Genomic DNA, 18,440 nt, shown 5'->3' on the forward strand with positions numbered 1-18,440 from the left:
TTGTCTGTAGTGGCTGACATCCGCTCTTGAAGTGCAGATTTCAAGATTAGATAATAGAAGTTTAACTGGATATTGGATAATGGTGCTTCATGCCATTTTTAATGTGAAATTTGTTTTTTAATACAGGTGCTCCTAATTTCTGCTAAATTGTTGTTAATATATTTTTGATTAATGTTTGTAAATTTTGTTAAATATTATTTTAAAAAGTCATGGCTAACATCCTGATTAACAAAGCAGACAAGCAGAACTCGTGCGGGCTGCTGTATACCGGACTAAAGGTGCCTGGCCCTCAGGGACAGTCACAGTTCATTCACAGAATCAGAATCGCAGTTGGCTACAAAGGGAAAGGGAGATTGATGAAAATAACTCCTGCTGCATAGTGCATGTCCAATAGCACTACAATCTGGAGTTCAGCCAGTGCTTTTCAGCAGAGACATTCACACATTCAGGTGCAAACCTTCAAAGGGCTTTTCACACACATGACACTGATGTATGTAGAGGGAGCAGGATTGTGCCCATTTTCCTTGTCCCTGCATGCATTATTGTGGAATCAGAGGCACTCTTACCCCTGATCTTCCAGGCTATAGTCCAGGGCTTGCACATCCCTTGGGGGCCCCCAAATTCTCTTTCATCTGACCGGGGTGGTGTGCTTGTCGCACTGCCGGCCCATACTGCACCAGGTGACCGAACCTGACTTCTGCTTTAGAGACAGAGGGTGGAATGGGGAGAGAAATATGTGGGATGAGAATATGTGGGATGGGATGGGAATATGCGGCAGCTAGGGTTTTATCTGGAGCTGCCCGGTGGGAGTGCATCACACCCATTTTGAAAGACCTGCACTGGCTACCAGTTTGTTTCCGGGTCCAATTCAAGGTGCTGGTTTTGACCTTTAAAGTCGTTAACGGTTTGGGCCCAGGATACCTGTGGGACTGCCTGCTCTCAAGGATTGCTGCCCGTTTGACAAGGTCATCTGAGGGGGCTCTGCTCCGGGTGCCGACAATGAGGGAGTCTAGGTTGTCGTGCACTCAGAACAGGGCCTTCTCTGTTGCTGCCCCCAGACTCTGGAATGCTCTCCCGGTGGCTATTTGCTCCTCAGTCTCCATCACAGCTTTTAGAAAGCCTGTTAAATCGTGGCTTTTAATCCAGGCTTTAGATTGTCTCTGCTGCTGCTCTTTGTCCTTTGTATTGCTTTTATGCTTCTGTTTTAAATTTTTAATCAGATTTGTTTTATATTTTTCGCTTAATATTTTAATTGTGTCTTTTTTACAATCTTGTTATTAAATTTGCTGTAAGCCACCTTGGGATTGTTTTAATGAAAGGCAGTATATACATTTAACAATAAATAAATAAATAAAATATTAAGTTGCAGGTTGACATGTTTCTGCTAATGCATATTTGCATAAATATACCTGTTTTATATTCTTACATTCTTGTGAGTTCGGTTGCTATTTGTCCCCTCAGGAACCCATGTGTTAAAAATACTGCGTCTGTCATGGTGTGTGTGTGTGCGGGGGGGGGGATGATGCTTAACTTGCAGCGGGGTGGGGTGGGGGCCCTCTGAAGGCCTTTAGGACCAGTCCAGGCTTCAACATTCCCTAGGAGGTGCATCTCTGTGTGGAGTATACATAGGTATACACAATAACCACAGGCAGGCTTTTCCACATGTAATCAGGGAGCCTGCTTATCCAAGGGGCTGGGTTACATGGGCAGAGGAGCCTACATGCATACACTTTATGTGTGTGTGTAGATCCCTTCACGGGTTATGCTGAGTGTGTATAAAGGCGGGCAGCAGGCGACATCTCAGCTCTCTGCAAATGTTCTATGCAGCGCGGAAGAGTCCACCAAGTGTACAGTAGTAATCATTATCAAGTGTGGAGAAACCGAGTGATGCGCGTGCCTGTGTGAATGAGCCCCTGGTACTACACAGTGAGAAAGCAGCAGGTACACTTTGGAGGGCGCGGTAGGGGGAAGCGCAACTTCTGTGGATGGGGTGGTGGGGATGGAAATAATTCACATCGGAAGTCTAATGGGTCATGAATGATCTTTTCGGACGGCTGGCCTCACCATCAAAGAGACGGGTCCTGAGCAGAGTTTCTGCTTCGAAGCGAAGCAGCAGCTCCTTGCGAGCAGCCTGTCGGACTCCCGCCCGCTCGCCCGCCCGCCCTGAGAGCTCGAAGGGGCCCGCCTCTCCCCTCCTCCTCCTCCTCCTCCTCCTTTCCCCTACGCCGCGAGAGAGAGAGAGAGAGAGAGACGTCAGGCCGGACTGGAGATTAGCAGGCGCTTTAAGTGGATTAGAAAGCAGCAGAGCCAGAGAGAGAAGCGGGCGTAGAGCGAGTGGAGCCGGCGCTGCCTTCCCCTCTGCCGCGAGCGAAGCCTCGCCACCAGGCGCTCTCTTCCTTGCTGCGCTGAAGAGCCTCGCCGCGCCGCCATGCCCCAGACAGTGGCTTTGAATGGCCCTTCGCCTTGGGGGTTCCGGCTCGTGGGAGGCAAGGACTTCAGCACTCCCTTGACGATCTCTCGGGTAAGTCTGAGGAGAACCCGGCTCCTTTGGGCGGGCACAGCGGGATGGATGGGAGACTTGGCGGGAACCGGCAGCTTTTTTAGGCACATGTTGCGCCGGCTTAGGCAGAGCAGCATTGCGAAGTGTGCGGGGGGGGGGGGGCGGGGGAGGTCAGCCGCTCTCTTGCGTCCTTTCCCGATGAGAGGCTTTGAACACAGAGTGCATTCGCAACACTCGGGTATGAGGAGGGTCGGAGCTGGGCGGGCGATCAGGAGCTGCCCCCCTCTAGGCACACGATTGCATCTGGGGAGTCCGTGCCATTCCTTACAGGGCCGGGCAGAGACGACATTCCCGGGACGCACCGCACGCAAAGGGCTCTGGAGCCGCGCTCCACTCTTTGCAGAGGCACTTGTTGCACACATCAAGCCGAGCGTCGCCGGTGCAGCGAACTTCCAGAGTTGATGCCGCAGCGAGGGCAGAAGCAGGGCGGCTGCTCCCTTAGTTAGGCAAGACCCGGAGCCTGTGCTGCCACCCCCAAGAGCGGGACTTTGCACTTAGGAGCTGCTGTGGTTTCCTTTCGTGCTCCGAAGGGGGTTTCTCTCTTTGTGGAGGAGATGCTACAACAGGAGGAGGAAGCGCTGTTAGCTGAGCTCGGCGTGAGCTAGGCAAAGCTATTTGTTTGTTGGAGCTCAGCCTGGAAACGAGGCTATTTAAACGCAGAACAGACAGAGTTGCTGAGTGACTAGAAAAGAGCGGGGTATAGTTTAGCAGCACTTTGTTTGTCTTCTTTTTAACTGGCGTGCCGGGCCCTATGAAACCTGTTCAAGAGAGGCGAGTGACGTTGCTGAGAGTGAAGGGGCGAGAAGGAGGCGTTTGCCCACCAACGAATACACTTCGAGAGCATAGAGAACCTTCCGTCTTTGGAGTGCCATGCAGATCTGCCTGGAAATATTGGGGGGTAAAGGCAACTTGCGCTACAGAATAACTTTTCAGAAATTAGTAAAATTATACCAGGGTCAACTTTGCTCTCTCTAGCAGGCTGATGCTATACTTGCTTGCTTGGAAATAAGCCCCACTGAAGGCAATAGGATTGGGTGGTTACAATCCCAAGTATACTTATTCAAACGTATCCTCTTGAATTTGATGAAACTTGCCTGACATATTTAAGATTATATCAGCGATTCTCAAACTTGGGTCCCCAGACAAGGGCCAGAATGGCTGTGGATGATGGGAGTTGTAGTCCAAAAAGATCTTGGAATCCAAGAACCCCTGCACTACACAACTCCAGCTAACCACATTGCTGTGTTTCCAAAATTATTTCAGAAAGAGCATGACTCTGATGTGCTGAAAATTCAAATGCTAGGGATGGTGGCTCACCTATTTTAATTTTCATCACACCTCTTTCCCACACTAATTTCCCACACTAATAGTTTTGACCACTCATTAAAACATCTATGGCACAAATCTTGTGCACCTGATATGTGATAGCAAAGACCTGTTCATACTGTGTTCCATTTCCCTGACACATGTTAGTGACATTGGCATAAGCTACTCCTGCGCTGATACTGTTCCACAGATTGTTGGGATTCTGATGGTGCGTTTAGGAGCTCTTAACCGTTAGCCTGCACAACTGATATTTAAAAAGAGTTGTTTTACTATATATGAGACCTGTGGATTTTATTTCAATAAAAAAGCATTGCTGTTTTGTTTTGTAAGAATGAACTGTGAAGTATATGACATGCAATTCATATCCCAGTTCCTCAGATGTGTTAATAAGTACACTTCTGTTTAATTAAACAAGTTAATGTATCATGAAGCCATAGTGAGTGAAAGAAAAAACAAGCTGCTTCCAGGAGTCTGGTGACTGGCAGTATGCCCTTCTCTCTGGGAATTTTTGAAATGCTTACTTTAAAAAGGAGCAGTTTCCTGTAACAGAGAGAGCACATATTTAAATACTACAGAACATCTGTGTATATCACACAGATATATATCACACAATATATCACATTGTGATTCCTACATACACTTACTTGGAAGTAAATCTCACTGAACAAAGTAGGACTAAGTGGGATTTAAGTTAAGATCATTCTCATTAGTCACTTGTGCATTACTCTTACATGCACAGTGCTCAAAGTACTGATGAGCCATTCACACACCACTCTCAAAACAGAAGGGCTAAACTAGACACAATCATGAGTCTTTATTAATGTGTCTACCCCATTTAAGTATAAAGCAGGGAATGAGAGTCTGTCTTTGACCCAAAACCTTCGTCCTTCCTCTGCCCTTGCCTGTAATTCAAGCACTATTCTCCCCAGACTAGATCACTTCCAGTGTTGGACTTGGGCAAGAAGTAGAGTGATGTATAGTGAAGAAAAGCAAGGATGTGGGGAAAGTTTAGCTCTCTTTCCCATGCCTTATGTCAAACACAGGCTCTTCACCCTACCTCTGCTTTGTATGTGCATGTGACAGACATATGAATAAATAAATATAGCTTACTCTTCCACATCTAGTTTTGCCTTCACATATGATGGAGTCGAATGTTTGCAGCACTTCAACCTCTGATTCCCTTGTCTGAATTTGTCCTATGTACAGTATTTACCTGAATCCAAGACTAGGTTTCCCCCAAGTTTTTTTTATATTAGAAATTCGGAGGTTGTCTTAAATTCAGAGTCTGGTTCCTTTCATGTTTATGTGGGTACAGGCTGTATTTAACCTCTACTTTTAAAGGGGGTTGTCTTAAATTCAGAGTCCTCTTTGATTCAGGTAAATACCGTACTTAGAACATTTTCTGCTGACAGTTTTTTTTTTTAAAAACTATTGCAACTAGTACCTAGAGACTGTAGGATTAATAAAGTAAAGTTGTGCCCTCGAATTGGTGTTGACTCCTGGTGACCACAGAGCCATGTGGTTTTCTTTGGTAGAATACAGGAAAGGTTTAATACTGCAGCCTAATTTATATGTTATTTTATTAACCTTATTTGGGGGGCAGATTGACATAATCACAATTTTTCAGCAAATCTGTATGTTCTGGACTTTAATCTCATGTCTCATTTGCCTCAATAGCCATTGAAACTGGTCATCTTTGCTATAGTCTAGGGCTACACAATGAAAATGACGAATATATACCACTTTTCAACAGAAGTTCCCAAAGCGGTTTGTTTACTTACTTATTTATTTAACACATTTGTATACCGCCCAAAATGCAAGTCTTTGGTCAGTTTGCAAGTCTTTGTTTGTTTACAACAAAACAATAAAAACAAGTAAAAAGGTTAAAACATTACAATAATTTAAAACTTAAAACAACATTAAAACTATTAAAAAATATCGAACTATTAACACAGTATCTAATTAAAAGCCTGGGTGAACAAATGTGCCTTGATTGCCTTTTTAAAAGTTGTAAGGGATGGGGAGGCTCTTATTTCAGCAGGGAACTGCCTTCCCAAGCTTCAGGGCAGCAATGGAGAAGGCCTGTCCCCGAGTAGCCACCAGATGAGCCAATGACAACTGCAGATGAACCTGACTGCAGTTTCGGTTTATAAATATTCATATTTATAAATAAATGATAAATAAATAAATAAACTGGCTCCTTGTCCCCAAAGGGCTACAATCTAAAAAAGAAACATAAGGTAGACACCAGTAACAATCACTGGAGGAATGCTGTGCTGGAGATGGATAGGGCCAATTGCTCTCCCTCTGCTAAATAAAGAGAATCACTACTTTAAAAGGTGCCTTTTCTCTCAGTTAGCAAGGATTAGCACATCAGCCTTTCAACTATTTTTGTACTACAACTTCTATCATCCCCAGCCACCATGACCAATAGTCAGGTATGATGGGAGTTGTAGTCCAGCATCTGCAGGAGGGCTGAAGTTGTGCAGCCTTGCTATAGTCACTAAACATGCAGTCTGAAAGATCTCCAAACCTGGGTTTGACTTCAGAACTGTATATTAACATAGCAAATATAATAGCAGCCATTGCGAATAGGGTCACTTATAACCTTCCAAATTCTATGTAAAGCCCATTTTAGGGTACCTTATGTGGTCATGCTTTTATGAATGTGGTGTAAGATTAAAGTAGCAAATGCAGATTTGCTGGAGAACAGGATCTGGGGGGGATAATCTGAGGTACAAACAGGCTGGGCAATATCTGTCACTGTGACTCCTCCATAACTATTAAGAACACAAAAACATTTGCATTGCTGAGTCAAATCAAGTTTTGTTCAGTTCACTATTCTATTTCCAATAGTGCCTAGCCAGGTTCCTAACGACTGGTCAAAAGTTCACAGACTGGAATAAAGATGATGGTCATCCTCTACTATTTGTTTCCATGATCTGGCACTCCAAAAGGTAATGGCTTTGATGGAAACATGGTGTTTCCACTAAGCTATCATGGTTAGTAACCACTGAGACAGTCTTACTCTCTGAACTGAACTCCTGTGATGATATAGAAGCCTTGAAGCTTGACCCATTTTAAAATATGTAGTTCACTGTACATGGTCCAAGTCTCCTCATGAAGGTGACTGTAACTGCAAAGGACGTTCTTCAGTGGCTGATGTAAACCCAGTTCTTGATAAGAAATAGGGAGATTGGTTCTCCAGGACGCAGCACTTTAAAAGACTGACATATCCTGCCAAACAACCTATCATTAGCAGCTAAAGCCTAACTCTAAGCTACCTCAAAGAGTTGTTGTGAGGAGAAACATAATCATATATACCACTTTGGGCTCCTTGGAGGAAGAGTGGGATATAAATGTAAAATCATCATCATCTTGCAAGAAGCATAGAGGAAAAGTTCTCTTAAGAATGTCGGAATATGCTCAGTGGCTTTGGCATATTTGCTGCACAGCTTTGTAGATTCCTTTTTGAATCCTTTTCAAAGTGATGGGAGGAGGTTGAGCAGATCCAAACAATGTTTATGGACTGTGATGGTTTTGCTCATTGTGCCTCCTTTCTCTACTCCCAACCACAATACTATACAATTTGTTTGGAGTTCCAGTTTGCATGGTATATATAAAAAATTTTTTATAATAAGAGTACTTTGGAATGCAAAAGAATGTGTCTTTTTTCTATAGTAGTGTAACCATCACATGATAAGAAAACAATTGATTTACTTCTTCTGATTCACCTGTAAACAAAATGACATGTGACAAACCTAGGCATCAAGCACGGGTCTAGATTTTGTCTGCAGCAACACTCTTTGAATATTGTTTTTATAAACAGTTTATAAGCAGGGATAGAAAACAGGGCAGAATTGGGCACGTTGTGTGCCACGGACTTGTTAATACAAAGCTAACCTTGCTGTGATTTAACCCAACAGTTAGTAATTAAAGAGTAGTGCTGCATTTGCCTGATTCTTTTTGAACCAACTACATCTGAGATGGCCATTTTAGTCTTTAATAAAATGTACTTTGATTCCTCCTATAACAAAGAAAATCCTTTTAAAACTCTAGAGCTAAGCTTACCTTAAGTTATATATTTTTCTCATGAAATCAAGTACGATGCCACAGACAGTGGGAATGATAAACTGTTAGCCACACCTCCCTTAATATTTTACATGACAAAATGTTGAGTAAAATGTTAAGGGCATACATTACAAAACACCAAGAAAAAATATTGTCAGGTTGATGTGAAAATGAGACAATCAGTTATCTTTAAAATGCTGTTATAAAGAAATATTTTCTGAGTTCTTCCTTTTGGCTACAGCCATGTTGTATTAAAACATTATTTTTTGCATATTTTGGAGAGGCTATAAACAATTCCAAACATTGTACAGAAATGTGAATAAGTAATAATATGGTCATGTCCTATACGTTCCATTCTGAGTTATTTGTGATTTATTATATTAGAATACTGATCTCCTTAGACTTCATAGCGCAAATTATTGTGAATCTCAGTTCTCTAGAGTCACCCGGTATTTTAAAAAACTGAATGTTTGGTTTTTTCTTGGAAGTCAAATGCAGAACTTGCTTTTTAAAATATCACCTTTACAGCTATTTGTTTTAGAATGGTTATAAATGAAGGTTAATAAATTTGTCACAGACTTCATGAGCAAAAGGTATTTTTGCTCATGCAGCTTGTAGCTTTTGTTCTTTGTAACTGCACAGGCTGGAAGAATTAACTGCAGTAAATGGGAATCATATGCAGAAATCATTAAAGATAATTGTAATACAGAGCATTTGTATAGCACTTTCTGAATTTGAAAAGCACTCCATGTGTTTTATCTAGCTGTAATCCTTACAATAACCCTATAAGGTAAGTAAATATTACTTACCCCATATTGCAGCTGAGGCCAAGAGTGAATGGTGTGTCTAAGCCACCCAGTGAGTTCATGGCAAACATTCAAATGGGTTCTGATTTAGTCTCTTAGCCAGTATATCACACCAGGAAAGCAAACTTGTAGCTTCTAAAAAACCGATTGGGTTGGATCTCATGGAGGGTTTATGCAAGCAGAGTGGCACTTCCATTTGTGTAGGGTATGTTTGATGTCTACCAAACCCACCCTTTCACTTTCATACCCCTACACCATGGACCATGCGATTTCTGGAGGTTCCCTAACCATCAGGTTCAACTTTCAGGAGGCAATGGCAAACAGTGCAGAATGGGGTGAAGCCCAATTTTGCAAGTGGGGCACCACTTATGGTTCTCTGGATCCACTGAACTTTAACCTCTTAAGCTGCCAGACTTTACATGTTCTTCTACATTTGGGAGTAGGTGTTTCTTAAGTAGAGCTACCTAATGGCATAGTGGGGGAATGACTTAACTAGCAAGCCAGAGGTTGCCAGTTCAAATCCCCGTTGGAAACACCTATATTGGGCAGCAGCAATATAGGAAGATGCTGAAAGGCATCATCTCATACTGTGCAGGAGATGGCAATGGTAAACCCCTACTGTATTCTACCAGAGACCACCACAGGGTTCTGTGGTCACCAGGAGTCAACACCGACTCGACGGCACACTTTATCTCTTTTCTTAAATCACATTGTTTTATGAAGGGAGGTTAATAATATCGGAGCTGTGTAATATAGCAGGTAAGTAACATGTGACTAGATATTAATGATCACTGAATAAAATAATACAGAAATCTATTAAACAGGCACATCATAGTTGTACCCAAAGGGAAGTTATCTAGGCATGAACACATTAAGGTTGTTCTCATGACTGTTTATCCCGGATGGGGGTGGGGGAAGTCAAGGAGCATTGTGACTTTCCCCCACACAACCAGCCAATGATTCTTTTCTCCCCTCTGCGTGACAACACGATCACCGCTGTGGAGGGTAGCATGGTGGGAGAGAGGCCAGGAGAAGGATGCCCAGCTTTCAGAAGGCCCACAATGCACTGCACTGCTTGTGCGGTGCATTGAAGTCATTCTAGGGGCTGAGACGCTTCTTTCCCTGGCCTCTATGGTAGGACAGGTTGCCGACAGCCCGAATGGGACTACAGGCAGTTCGTGCTGCCACATGACCAGGGAGTGGGGTAGGAAGGTGCCTGTGTGCTCTCCTACTTTCACTTTTAGCCAGGGTAAAAACCTCCCTACCTCCGGGTAGGGCTGCGCAAGCCCAGGTAAGGCTGCTCGTGTGAACAGCCCCATTTTGTTTCTTTTAGGAAGCCTTCTCTCTCTTTGCTACTCTTCATCTTGATGGAATTGATCTCATCTAGAGAAGTGTTACTTAGCACTTAATCATTTTTTAGGGGTCAACATATACACATTTAGCTGGGAGTAAGTTTCATTGAATTCAGGAGGACTGGCCCCTGAGCAATGAGGCTATGCCATAGTGAGTGCTCAATGTTTAATTTATGATTATTATCATTATTACAATATTATGACTGACCAAACAGTAAGAGAATAATAATCAGATAATTTTATCCAGCCATATCAATTAGCTGGGCAATAGTTTAAGAGAAGTGTTTTTAGCTTATAAATATCACAATCTTAAGTGTTTGTAACATTTTGTGACATTGGGCTGGCACAGTCATTAGCTTTTGCTGCCATCTTAGATATATACAACAGATCATATCCAGCTTGTGAATGAAACTGAAAGCAGGGAAAGGAATTATTGAGGATAGAAGACTATGGAAAATTCCTCAATGATATTATGGAAGTTAACATTGCATGGAAAATTTCCAGCATATCTATATTATACACATACATCCACCAAGCCACTGCTACACATTACAATGTTGACATGACAGAGAGGCAATCTGTGTGTGTGTGTGTGTGTGTAAATTTTACTGTGCTTTTTGTTACCACTATTCAGCCTCATTTAAGATTTCTTTACTTCATGAGCTGAGCTTCAGTGGGGGGTGGGCCCATTTTAAAATCTTGTCTCTGGGCCCACTCGAACTTTGCTACGCCCCTGGTTGGCACTGCTCCCCAAGGTCAAAGAGCTGGCAGGACAGCTGGAAGGAGAGACAGCTAATAAATTTCTGACTACCCTTCCCCTGGAGCAATCTGCTGACCTGCCAACGTTTCTTCTTCTATTACCCACTACCACCGGAATAGCTGCCCCATAGTCAACGAATGTGCCCCCTGTTTCCCCATCTCCAGATGAACCCAAACACATTGCAGCAACTTCAGCCCAATTCCGAAACAGCTAAAACTAATTAAACAGAAGCCCTCTAGCCCTCGCCTTCATTCTCCCCCGAAGTGGCAACACCCTTTGGTGTCGCCCCTTTGGTGTCGCCCCTTTGGTGGCGGGCCCACCACCACAAGCAGCCTCCTATAAAGCCCAAGACTGAGCAGATGACCCGAGGAACAGCTGAGTCACTCTGGGGCTGGTCCTAGTCCTACACTCACTCCCCACAGATGTTACCTACAGGCAGCAGCCCGACAGGGGAAGCAGGAGTAGGCAGGCAGCAGTAGAAGGAGCCCCCAAGACCCACCTGGTCTCACGCCCCAGGCAGTATTGGGTGAGAAGCAGATGGACTTCTCTCACTCCTCTGCTGGGCTTCTGACACCCTAAAGCCACAAGCAGCCTCCTATAAAGTCCAAGACTGAGCAGATGACCTGAGGAACAGCTGAGTCACTCAGGGGCTGGTCCCAGTCCTGCACTCACTCCCCACAGATGTTACCTACGGGCAGCAGCCCCACAGGGGAAGCAGGAGTAGGCAGGCAGCAGCAGAAGGAGCCCCCAAGACCCACCTGGTCTCACACCCCAGGCAGTATTGGGTGGGAAACAGATTGACTTCTCCCGCTCCTCTGCTGGGCTTCTGGTTAGGAGAGCGAGCACTCTCCTAACCTTGTTTTTGTGATTGTCTGCCAGCTTTGGCTGCTTGCATCCCCCCTTAAAAGCATTGTCCTCCGAACCAATCCACCACAAACTGGTCCCGGTCCTGTCCAAACACGGACCAGCCAGCCTCCTTGAAGGCCGGTCCAGTTCGCAATTGGACTCCTCAAAGTGGCCTGGTTCGTGTTGGACCGGTTTCTGCACTCCCCTATTTGAATAGTCTTGAGTTAGTTCCTAATATGAATTACTTTAATTAATCATCCACATTGATAATTCAGGATAGGAAATCAAGTGGAAGAAGTGATTAATGCTCCATTCATTAATGGTCTGACCTTGGTGGAAACTTAACAAAATAACCTCACACGTCCTAAACACTTTCAGTCTTTGCCAATCTGAACAAAACAAAACAGAAATTCTGCCTAATGGAAGGGATTTACAGCACTTTTACAATGTTAGTCTAATTACGTCAGCATTTTTAAAACAAAGTTTGAACTATTGTTCTCCTGCTCAGGTGTTCAGAGTTATTGTGGAAAACTATGCAAACATCGGGATGCATACCAAAAATCTTAAAACATACCCATACCTCAAGTTGACTATAGTGATTTGTTATTTTCAGCAGCAGAACGACTAAAAATATTTTAAAATAGAAAGCATGATAGGTCCCAAATCTTGTCTCTGAAATAAAATGAGGGTGGGATCAGATTTGTACTTCAAAACAGCTATACTTCACAATGATATAATTGGTAAAAGTAAATGTAATAGCCTGTTACTATAATCAGATTGGCTTAGCCTTTATGCTTACAGTTATCAAACAGTCTATGGTGGAGCTTAGTGACAGTTGCTCTTCGAAACAGGAGCAGTTATATGGAGTCCCTGGGGGCTCCATTCTGTTACCAATGCTTTTTAATATCTACATGAAACCGCGGGGTGAGGTCATCAGGAGATTTGGTGCAGGGTGTTATCAGTATGCTGATGACACCCAAATCTATTTCTCCTTGTCATCTTCATCATCAGGAAATGGCATTCATTTCCTAAATGCCTGACTACAGGCAGTGATGGACTGGATGAGGACAAATTGAAACTGAATCCAAGCAAGTTGGAGGTGCTCATTGTAGTGGTTCAGAATTTTAGGGACGAGTTAAATCTTCCTGTGCTGGACAGGGTTACACTCCCCCGGAAGGAACAGGTACATACCTTGGGACTGTACTCCTGGACCCAGGCCTTACCCTGGTATTTCAGGTGGAGGCTATGGCCAGGAGTGCTTTCTACCAGCTTTGGCTGATTCAACAGCTGTGTCCATTCCCTGAAGTGGATGACCTCAAAACAGTGGTGCATCAGCTAGTAACCTCCAGGTGTAACTATTGCAATGCGCTCTATGTGGGGCTACCTTTGTACGTAGTTTGGAAACTTCAGTTAGTTCAAAACACGGCAGATAAACTGTTCTTTGGGGTAACTCAGAGAGACCATATTATGCCTTTTTTAAAACAGTTGCACTGGCTGCCAATATGTCTCCAGGCAAAATACAAATTGCTTGTTATTACGTTTAAAGCCCTGAATGGCTTAGACAGGGAGGTTACCTTAGAGACCGCCTTCTTCTGCACGATCCCACTGCACATTGTCATCTGAGGAAGTCTGTCTCCAGTTACCACCGATATGTCTGGTGGCGACTCAGATGCGGGCCTTCTCTGTAGCTGCTCCTGGCCTGTGGAATGCACTCCCAGCAGAAATCCGTAGCTTGAGTTTCTTGTTGGCCTTCAGGAGAGCCCTTAAAACCTGCTTGGCCTGGCCTTCCAGAGTTTTTAAACTGTTTTAAATATTTTAATTGTTAACTAACTGACCCGACACAGACCATCTGCGCCCCGTCTCTCCCCCTCCCCTGCAACTGATCCGGTTCCCTGCCCCATCTTCATTTTGTCTCCATCCCTTCTTCTCCCCCAACATCCCTTCAGTCAGTTCACTCTCCCCACCCACCCCTTCGGCCAGTTTGCTCTCCCGCTCCCCATGTCCCTTCAGCCAGCTCATTCTCGCCCCCCATGCCACCGCCTGTTCAACTGTACTCCTCGCGAGGAGGCGGGTGGTTGGAGCCGACATGCACTCTCCCGCCAGCTTGCAGTGGTGCCACCACCTCCTCCTCTATCTACCTCCCTCCTCGGCAGGCTGGCTTGGAGAGAGGCTCCCCCTGCTGTGCTCTGCTCTGTTCTGCCCTGCCAGGAAATCTCGTGAGAGTTTCAATGCACGGGATTATCCATGGGTACGCCTTAAAGAATATATATATATATATATATATATATATATATATATATATATATTTGATTTATATACTGTTCTTCCCAAAATGGCTCAGGGTGGTTTACATCAAAATAAAAACAATTAAAATCAATTAATAATTAAAATCAAAACTAAATCAGTTAAACAAATAAAATCATTTAAACATTAAAACCATTAACATTAAAATCATGTAAAACCAACATTAAAAATTTAAAACCATAAATCTAATTAAAAGCCTGGGTGAATAAATGTGTCTTTAGTGCCATTTTTAAAAAGTTTTGATAGTTTTTAAAGGATGGATTCGCGGATTTTATCTTTGCTGCTGTGCAAGAACAGAAAAGCATTTTTAAATATATGATAAATATGACAAATATTTATATACTGCTTTTCAATCAAAGTTCCAAAAGCGGTTTACATAGATATAAATAAATAAAAAGGCTCCCTGTCCCCAAAGGGCTCACAATCTAAAAAAGAAACATAAGACAGACACCAGCAGCAGCCACTGGAGGGATAGGGCCAGCCAGTTGCTCTCCACCTGCTAAATACAAGAGAATAATCCCTTTTTAAAGAGCATCATTTCCATACCAACCTTCATAGAAAAGATTTAAGAAGGAATGGAGAGGGGTTGTTAATTATGGAAATTGCCCTGGGAGATAAAAAAGCTAATATAATGTTAGATTGTAAAATACACACACAAAATACCAGTATAGTCATACTGTTGAAAAGTACTGCAGAGGTTATCTTGATTTCATGAGCTAAGATGGTTTTCATGATTTAAAAATGAGCCGAATATGTGCTTAATAGATGAATTAGGCAAGTAGATCGGCTTTATTATATTGGCTTTATTTATTAGCCAATGTATCAATGACATTTAGCTCAATATAAGTATACATTAGGGCAGGGATTCTCAACATTGGGCCCCCAGATGTTCTTAGACTTCAACTCCCATAATCCCCAGGCCCAGTGGCCTTTGGCTGGGGATTATGGGCGTTGAAGTCCAAGAACATCTGGGGGCCCAACGTTGAGGATCCCTGCATTAGGGGACATTCAGCAGCCCCATATCTCCTTTTCCCATAACATTTAGCACTATGAAATGTATGGCATGATATCACTACACTGAAAGTTTCTTCAGGGGTTTAGTGAGAGGCCAAGGGGCCCATGTTCACATAGTTAACATGGGTGGCCTCCCCACTCATGGTGCACCCCCACTTGCTCCCCATCTTCAGGAGGGGCCGCCAAGCTCCTCCCTTCCTCAGGCTGGTGCTCCTACTGCTGCTGCCTCCAGCCTCCTGCAGCTGCCAACAGCAATACTGGCTGCCTGCTAAGTGCAGGGGCAAAGACAGCCTGGGTCACGTGGGATCCAGGGTCGGCTGCCCTCCACCCCCTCCCCACAGCCTCTGTCCCATCTGGCTCCCGTGCTTTTGCCTGCTGCAGCACCAAGGAAGGAGGGCGAGTGGGCGGTTGATGGGGAACACCTGCCCACTCGCTTGCCTGCTTTCCTTGCCTCTGCTGCCTCCATCTGCCACTTCTGCAGCGAGTGGAAGAGGCAGAGGTGGCTATGGCAAGGAGGGCAGCCATCCCTCCTCATTGCTGCCACAGAGGTGGATGTGGTAGTGATGAGGATGTTAGGCATGCATCCTGTGGCAGAGGCTGTGGTGGGAGGTGCCCAGGTGCACTTCGCCTGGGGCACCCCTGAGCTTTGGGCTGGTCCTGGCTGCTGCCAGCTGCCTCCTTCAGCCGCTCGCCTAGCTCTACCCACCCTCCTCCTATTGGGCGGGCTCCCGGCCGATGGAAGGAGGGTGCACATGTGCTCCCAATGGGCTATGTGTGTGTCCTCCTTCCAATAGCCAGGAGTCCAGCCAATGGAAGGAGGATGGGCAGTGGTGGGCAAGTGGTGGTCAAAGGAGGTGGCCTGTGGTGGCAGTGGCAGGCACCCCAGCCACTTGGAGTGGGGAGCTCAGTGGCTCCTCCTGGATGCCTGGCAGCTCCCAGGCACAGAGCACGAGAGGTTCTTTGAAGCCATCCGCGCTATTACAGCTCTACCCCTGAGTTGCTCCACCACTGCTGAGGTTGTGGAGAGGGAACCCCTCAGCATGGTGGTGATGCCACATCATTGTTTTATACTGTAAGACAAAGATTCTCCAACTTGGACACCCAGATGATGCTGGACTACAACTCCCCTTATCCCCAGTCACCGTGGTCCAGCATCTGGGGGACCCCCAAGTTTGAGAACTCCTGCTGTAAGAGATTCCTGGAAGAGGAAAGCGAAAGAGGTAATATGGGGCTGCTGCCATTTGGCTCTTGTCACACCTAGTTGCTCACTGTGATCCTTTGCCTTCCCTTTTCTTCACTGAGATAATGTAGTCCTTCTTGGCTGGCAACAGCGTTCACATGCAGCAGGCACTTGCACTCTCTAGAGAAGGTAGCTTTTCTTATTGCACTCCTGGGACATGAGCCGAGCACTCTGCATGTCAGCAGCTGGAAGCCACTCTCACAAAGACCGTCATTGATTCTGCTTTCCTGGCTAAAAGAGAAGTCGTGGGTGGTAGTTTTCAGAAGGTTGGAGAGCTGATAGGAATATATTGCATTTTAAAAATTGTAACCATTTCTTAACTGAGCTAGCACAATTTGTTTGTAATTTTCATTGTTACTTTTCACTCATCGGACAAAATTTGCTTCCTGTCTCATACCATATAGCGATAAGTGACCATCACAGATAATACAAATACCACCCCCACAACTTTTTAACAAAATAACTTCTGTTCTGTTGGAATGTTTGTTTTTGTTTTTGTTTTCAAAATAAGCAGTTAGAAATTGGGACCAAAGACAATAAGCGTAGACCATAGACTGACACTGAGTCTTGCTAATGTAAGGACACATGGGTAATTGCTAGGGAAGTCAGGAATAAAAAATGGGAAGGTAGAGACTGGAGTATGTGGGAGTAAGGGATAATAAGAATAGAAAAAAACTAGGCAATGAAAAAGAGTGCACTACTTGATGTGGCAGGCATGGGGTGACTCATCCTTAATGAATGAACCATCCTACTCTGCTGGCAGCTACTGCTGACCTGCTTCATTTATTACATGGTACAGCTTTTGATAAATGAGTTCAGGGTAACTGTGGTCTGAGTGTCCTTGGATTCCCCTTTCTGCGCCATTTGTAACTGCACACATTACAAGCCTTCTATATCAATTTACAGTCCATTCATTGCACACATCTGGGGGGGGGGAAACGTTTCTTTTATGTTTTGTTTTTGAAATGGTAATAATTCTTGCTGTGGATTTGAGAATTGGGGCCTTAATTCTTGTAGTTCACATCTGTCAGGTTTCCCACTCTTAAGTTGGTGGATATGGGACATAGACTATGCTGAGAAACAGTTCTTTTTTTAGTAATGGTTTTGATTTGATTTTATTTTTTAAAGGAAAAAGATAGTTTCTAAGATTTTATTACATAGAACTTGCTCAGAAACTTGCTAAGACATTTTCATTTGTGCTGGTTTTTAATGGTGGTATTAAGTAGATATGGTGTCCTGGAATTCAAATGTTATTGTTGTAATTAGTTTTATTTTATATCTTTGCAGTGGGATCAGCTAATAATAATATATTGCTTATATAAATCCAATTGCTGGGTTTTGTTTCTTAGCTTCACTCTAGCATGAACACAAAATGGAACCCAGGATGAGGTGGTAGAGAGGAATGTCTTGACTTGCTTCAGTAGCTCTCATTGGTCTCTGCTAGGCAAAATCACTACAATTTGGACTATGTTCCCTCTAAGCTGTGCACACATGCATGTGCACACAAGATTTTTGATGTCTGCTCAGTTAATTTTAGATCCCACTCAGAATCAGGACGGTCCCACTCTGAATATACATGCACACACACTGCCTTGATACTGCCGCCTAGAACAAAATTCATTCCGCACACAGATGAAAAAAAATTAGAGAGAACACTGATCATAAGAACAGCTCTGCTGGATCAGGCCCAGGGCCTATATAGTCCAGCATCCTCTTTCACACACTGGACCACCAGATGCCTCTGGGAAACCCACAGGCAAGAGCTGAGGGCATGACCTCTCTCTTACTGTTACTTCCCTGCAACTGATATTCAGAGGCATCTTGCCTCTGAGCCTGGAGGTGGCCTATAGTCCTAGCCACTAGATTAGCAGCCATTGATAGACACGTCCTCCATGAATTTGTCTAAGCCTCTTTTAAAGCCGTCCAAGCTAGTGGCCATCCCCACATCCCGTGGCATGAAGGACACAAAAGCTCTTTCCCTTTTCAGATCACCTGAATGGATCTGTTGCTTTTTCCCCTATAGAAGTATATGGCTTAAAGTTATGGTTCATGGCTTAAACTCTGGTGGCTGGTGAGGTAGGGCAGCGCGCAGTAAGATGATGCTTCTGTGTGGTGACCCTATGCCTTTACCAGAGTTCATCACATAGTGGCAGCAAAGGCA

General features: G+C 44.3%; 1 protein-coding gene and 1 long non-coding RNA gene across 2 annotated transcripts in view; one reads left to right on the plus strand and one right to left on the minus strand.

Moving 5' to 3' along the window:
* The first annotated feature begins 2,192 nt into the window (after positions 1-2,192).
* The window catches only part of PDLIM4 (PDZ and LIM domain 4), a 139,115-nt gene continuing 122,867 nt past the window's right edge, over positions 2,193-18,440 (plus strand). The window contains exon 1 of the mRNA XM_053299558.1: positions 2,193-2,521. Within this exon, the coding sequence (XP_053155533.1) occupies positions 2,429-2,521 (93 nt within the window). The 5' untranslated portion in view covers positions 2,193-2,428. The remainder of the gene's footprint in view (positions 2,522-18,440) is intronic.
* Positions 4,268-13,646, minus strand: LOC128346357 (uncharacterized). Its single transcript, XR_008316928.1, has 3 exons — positions 13,296-13,646; positions 12,302-12,393; positions 4,268-4,426 (listed from the first exon to the last, which is right to left on the minus strand). It is a non-coding gene; the product is annotated as an uncharacterized LOC128346357 (long non-coding RNA).

Source organism: Hemicordylus capensis, chromosome 2, assembly GCF_027244095.1.
Source record: "Hemicordylus capensis ecotype Gifberg chromosome 2, rHemCap1.1.pri, whole genome shotgun sequence".
Lineage (NCBI taxonomy): Eukaryota > Metazoa > Chordata > Lepidosauria > Squamata > Cordylidae > Hemicordylus > Hemicordylus capensis.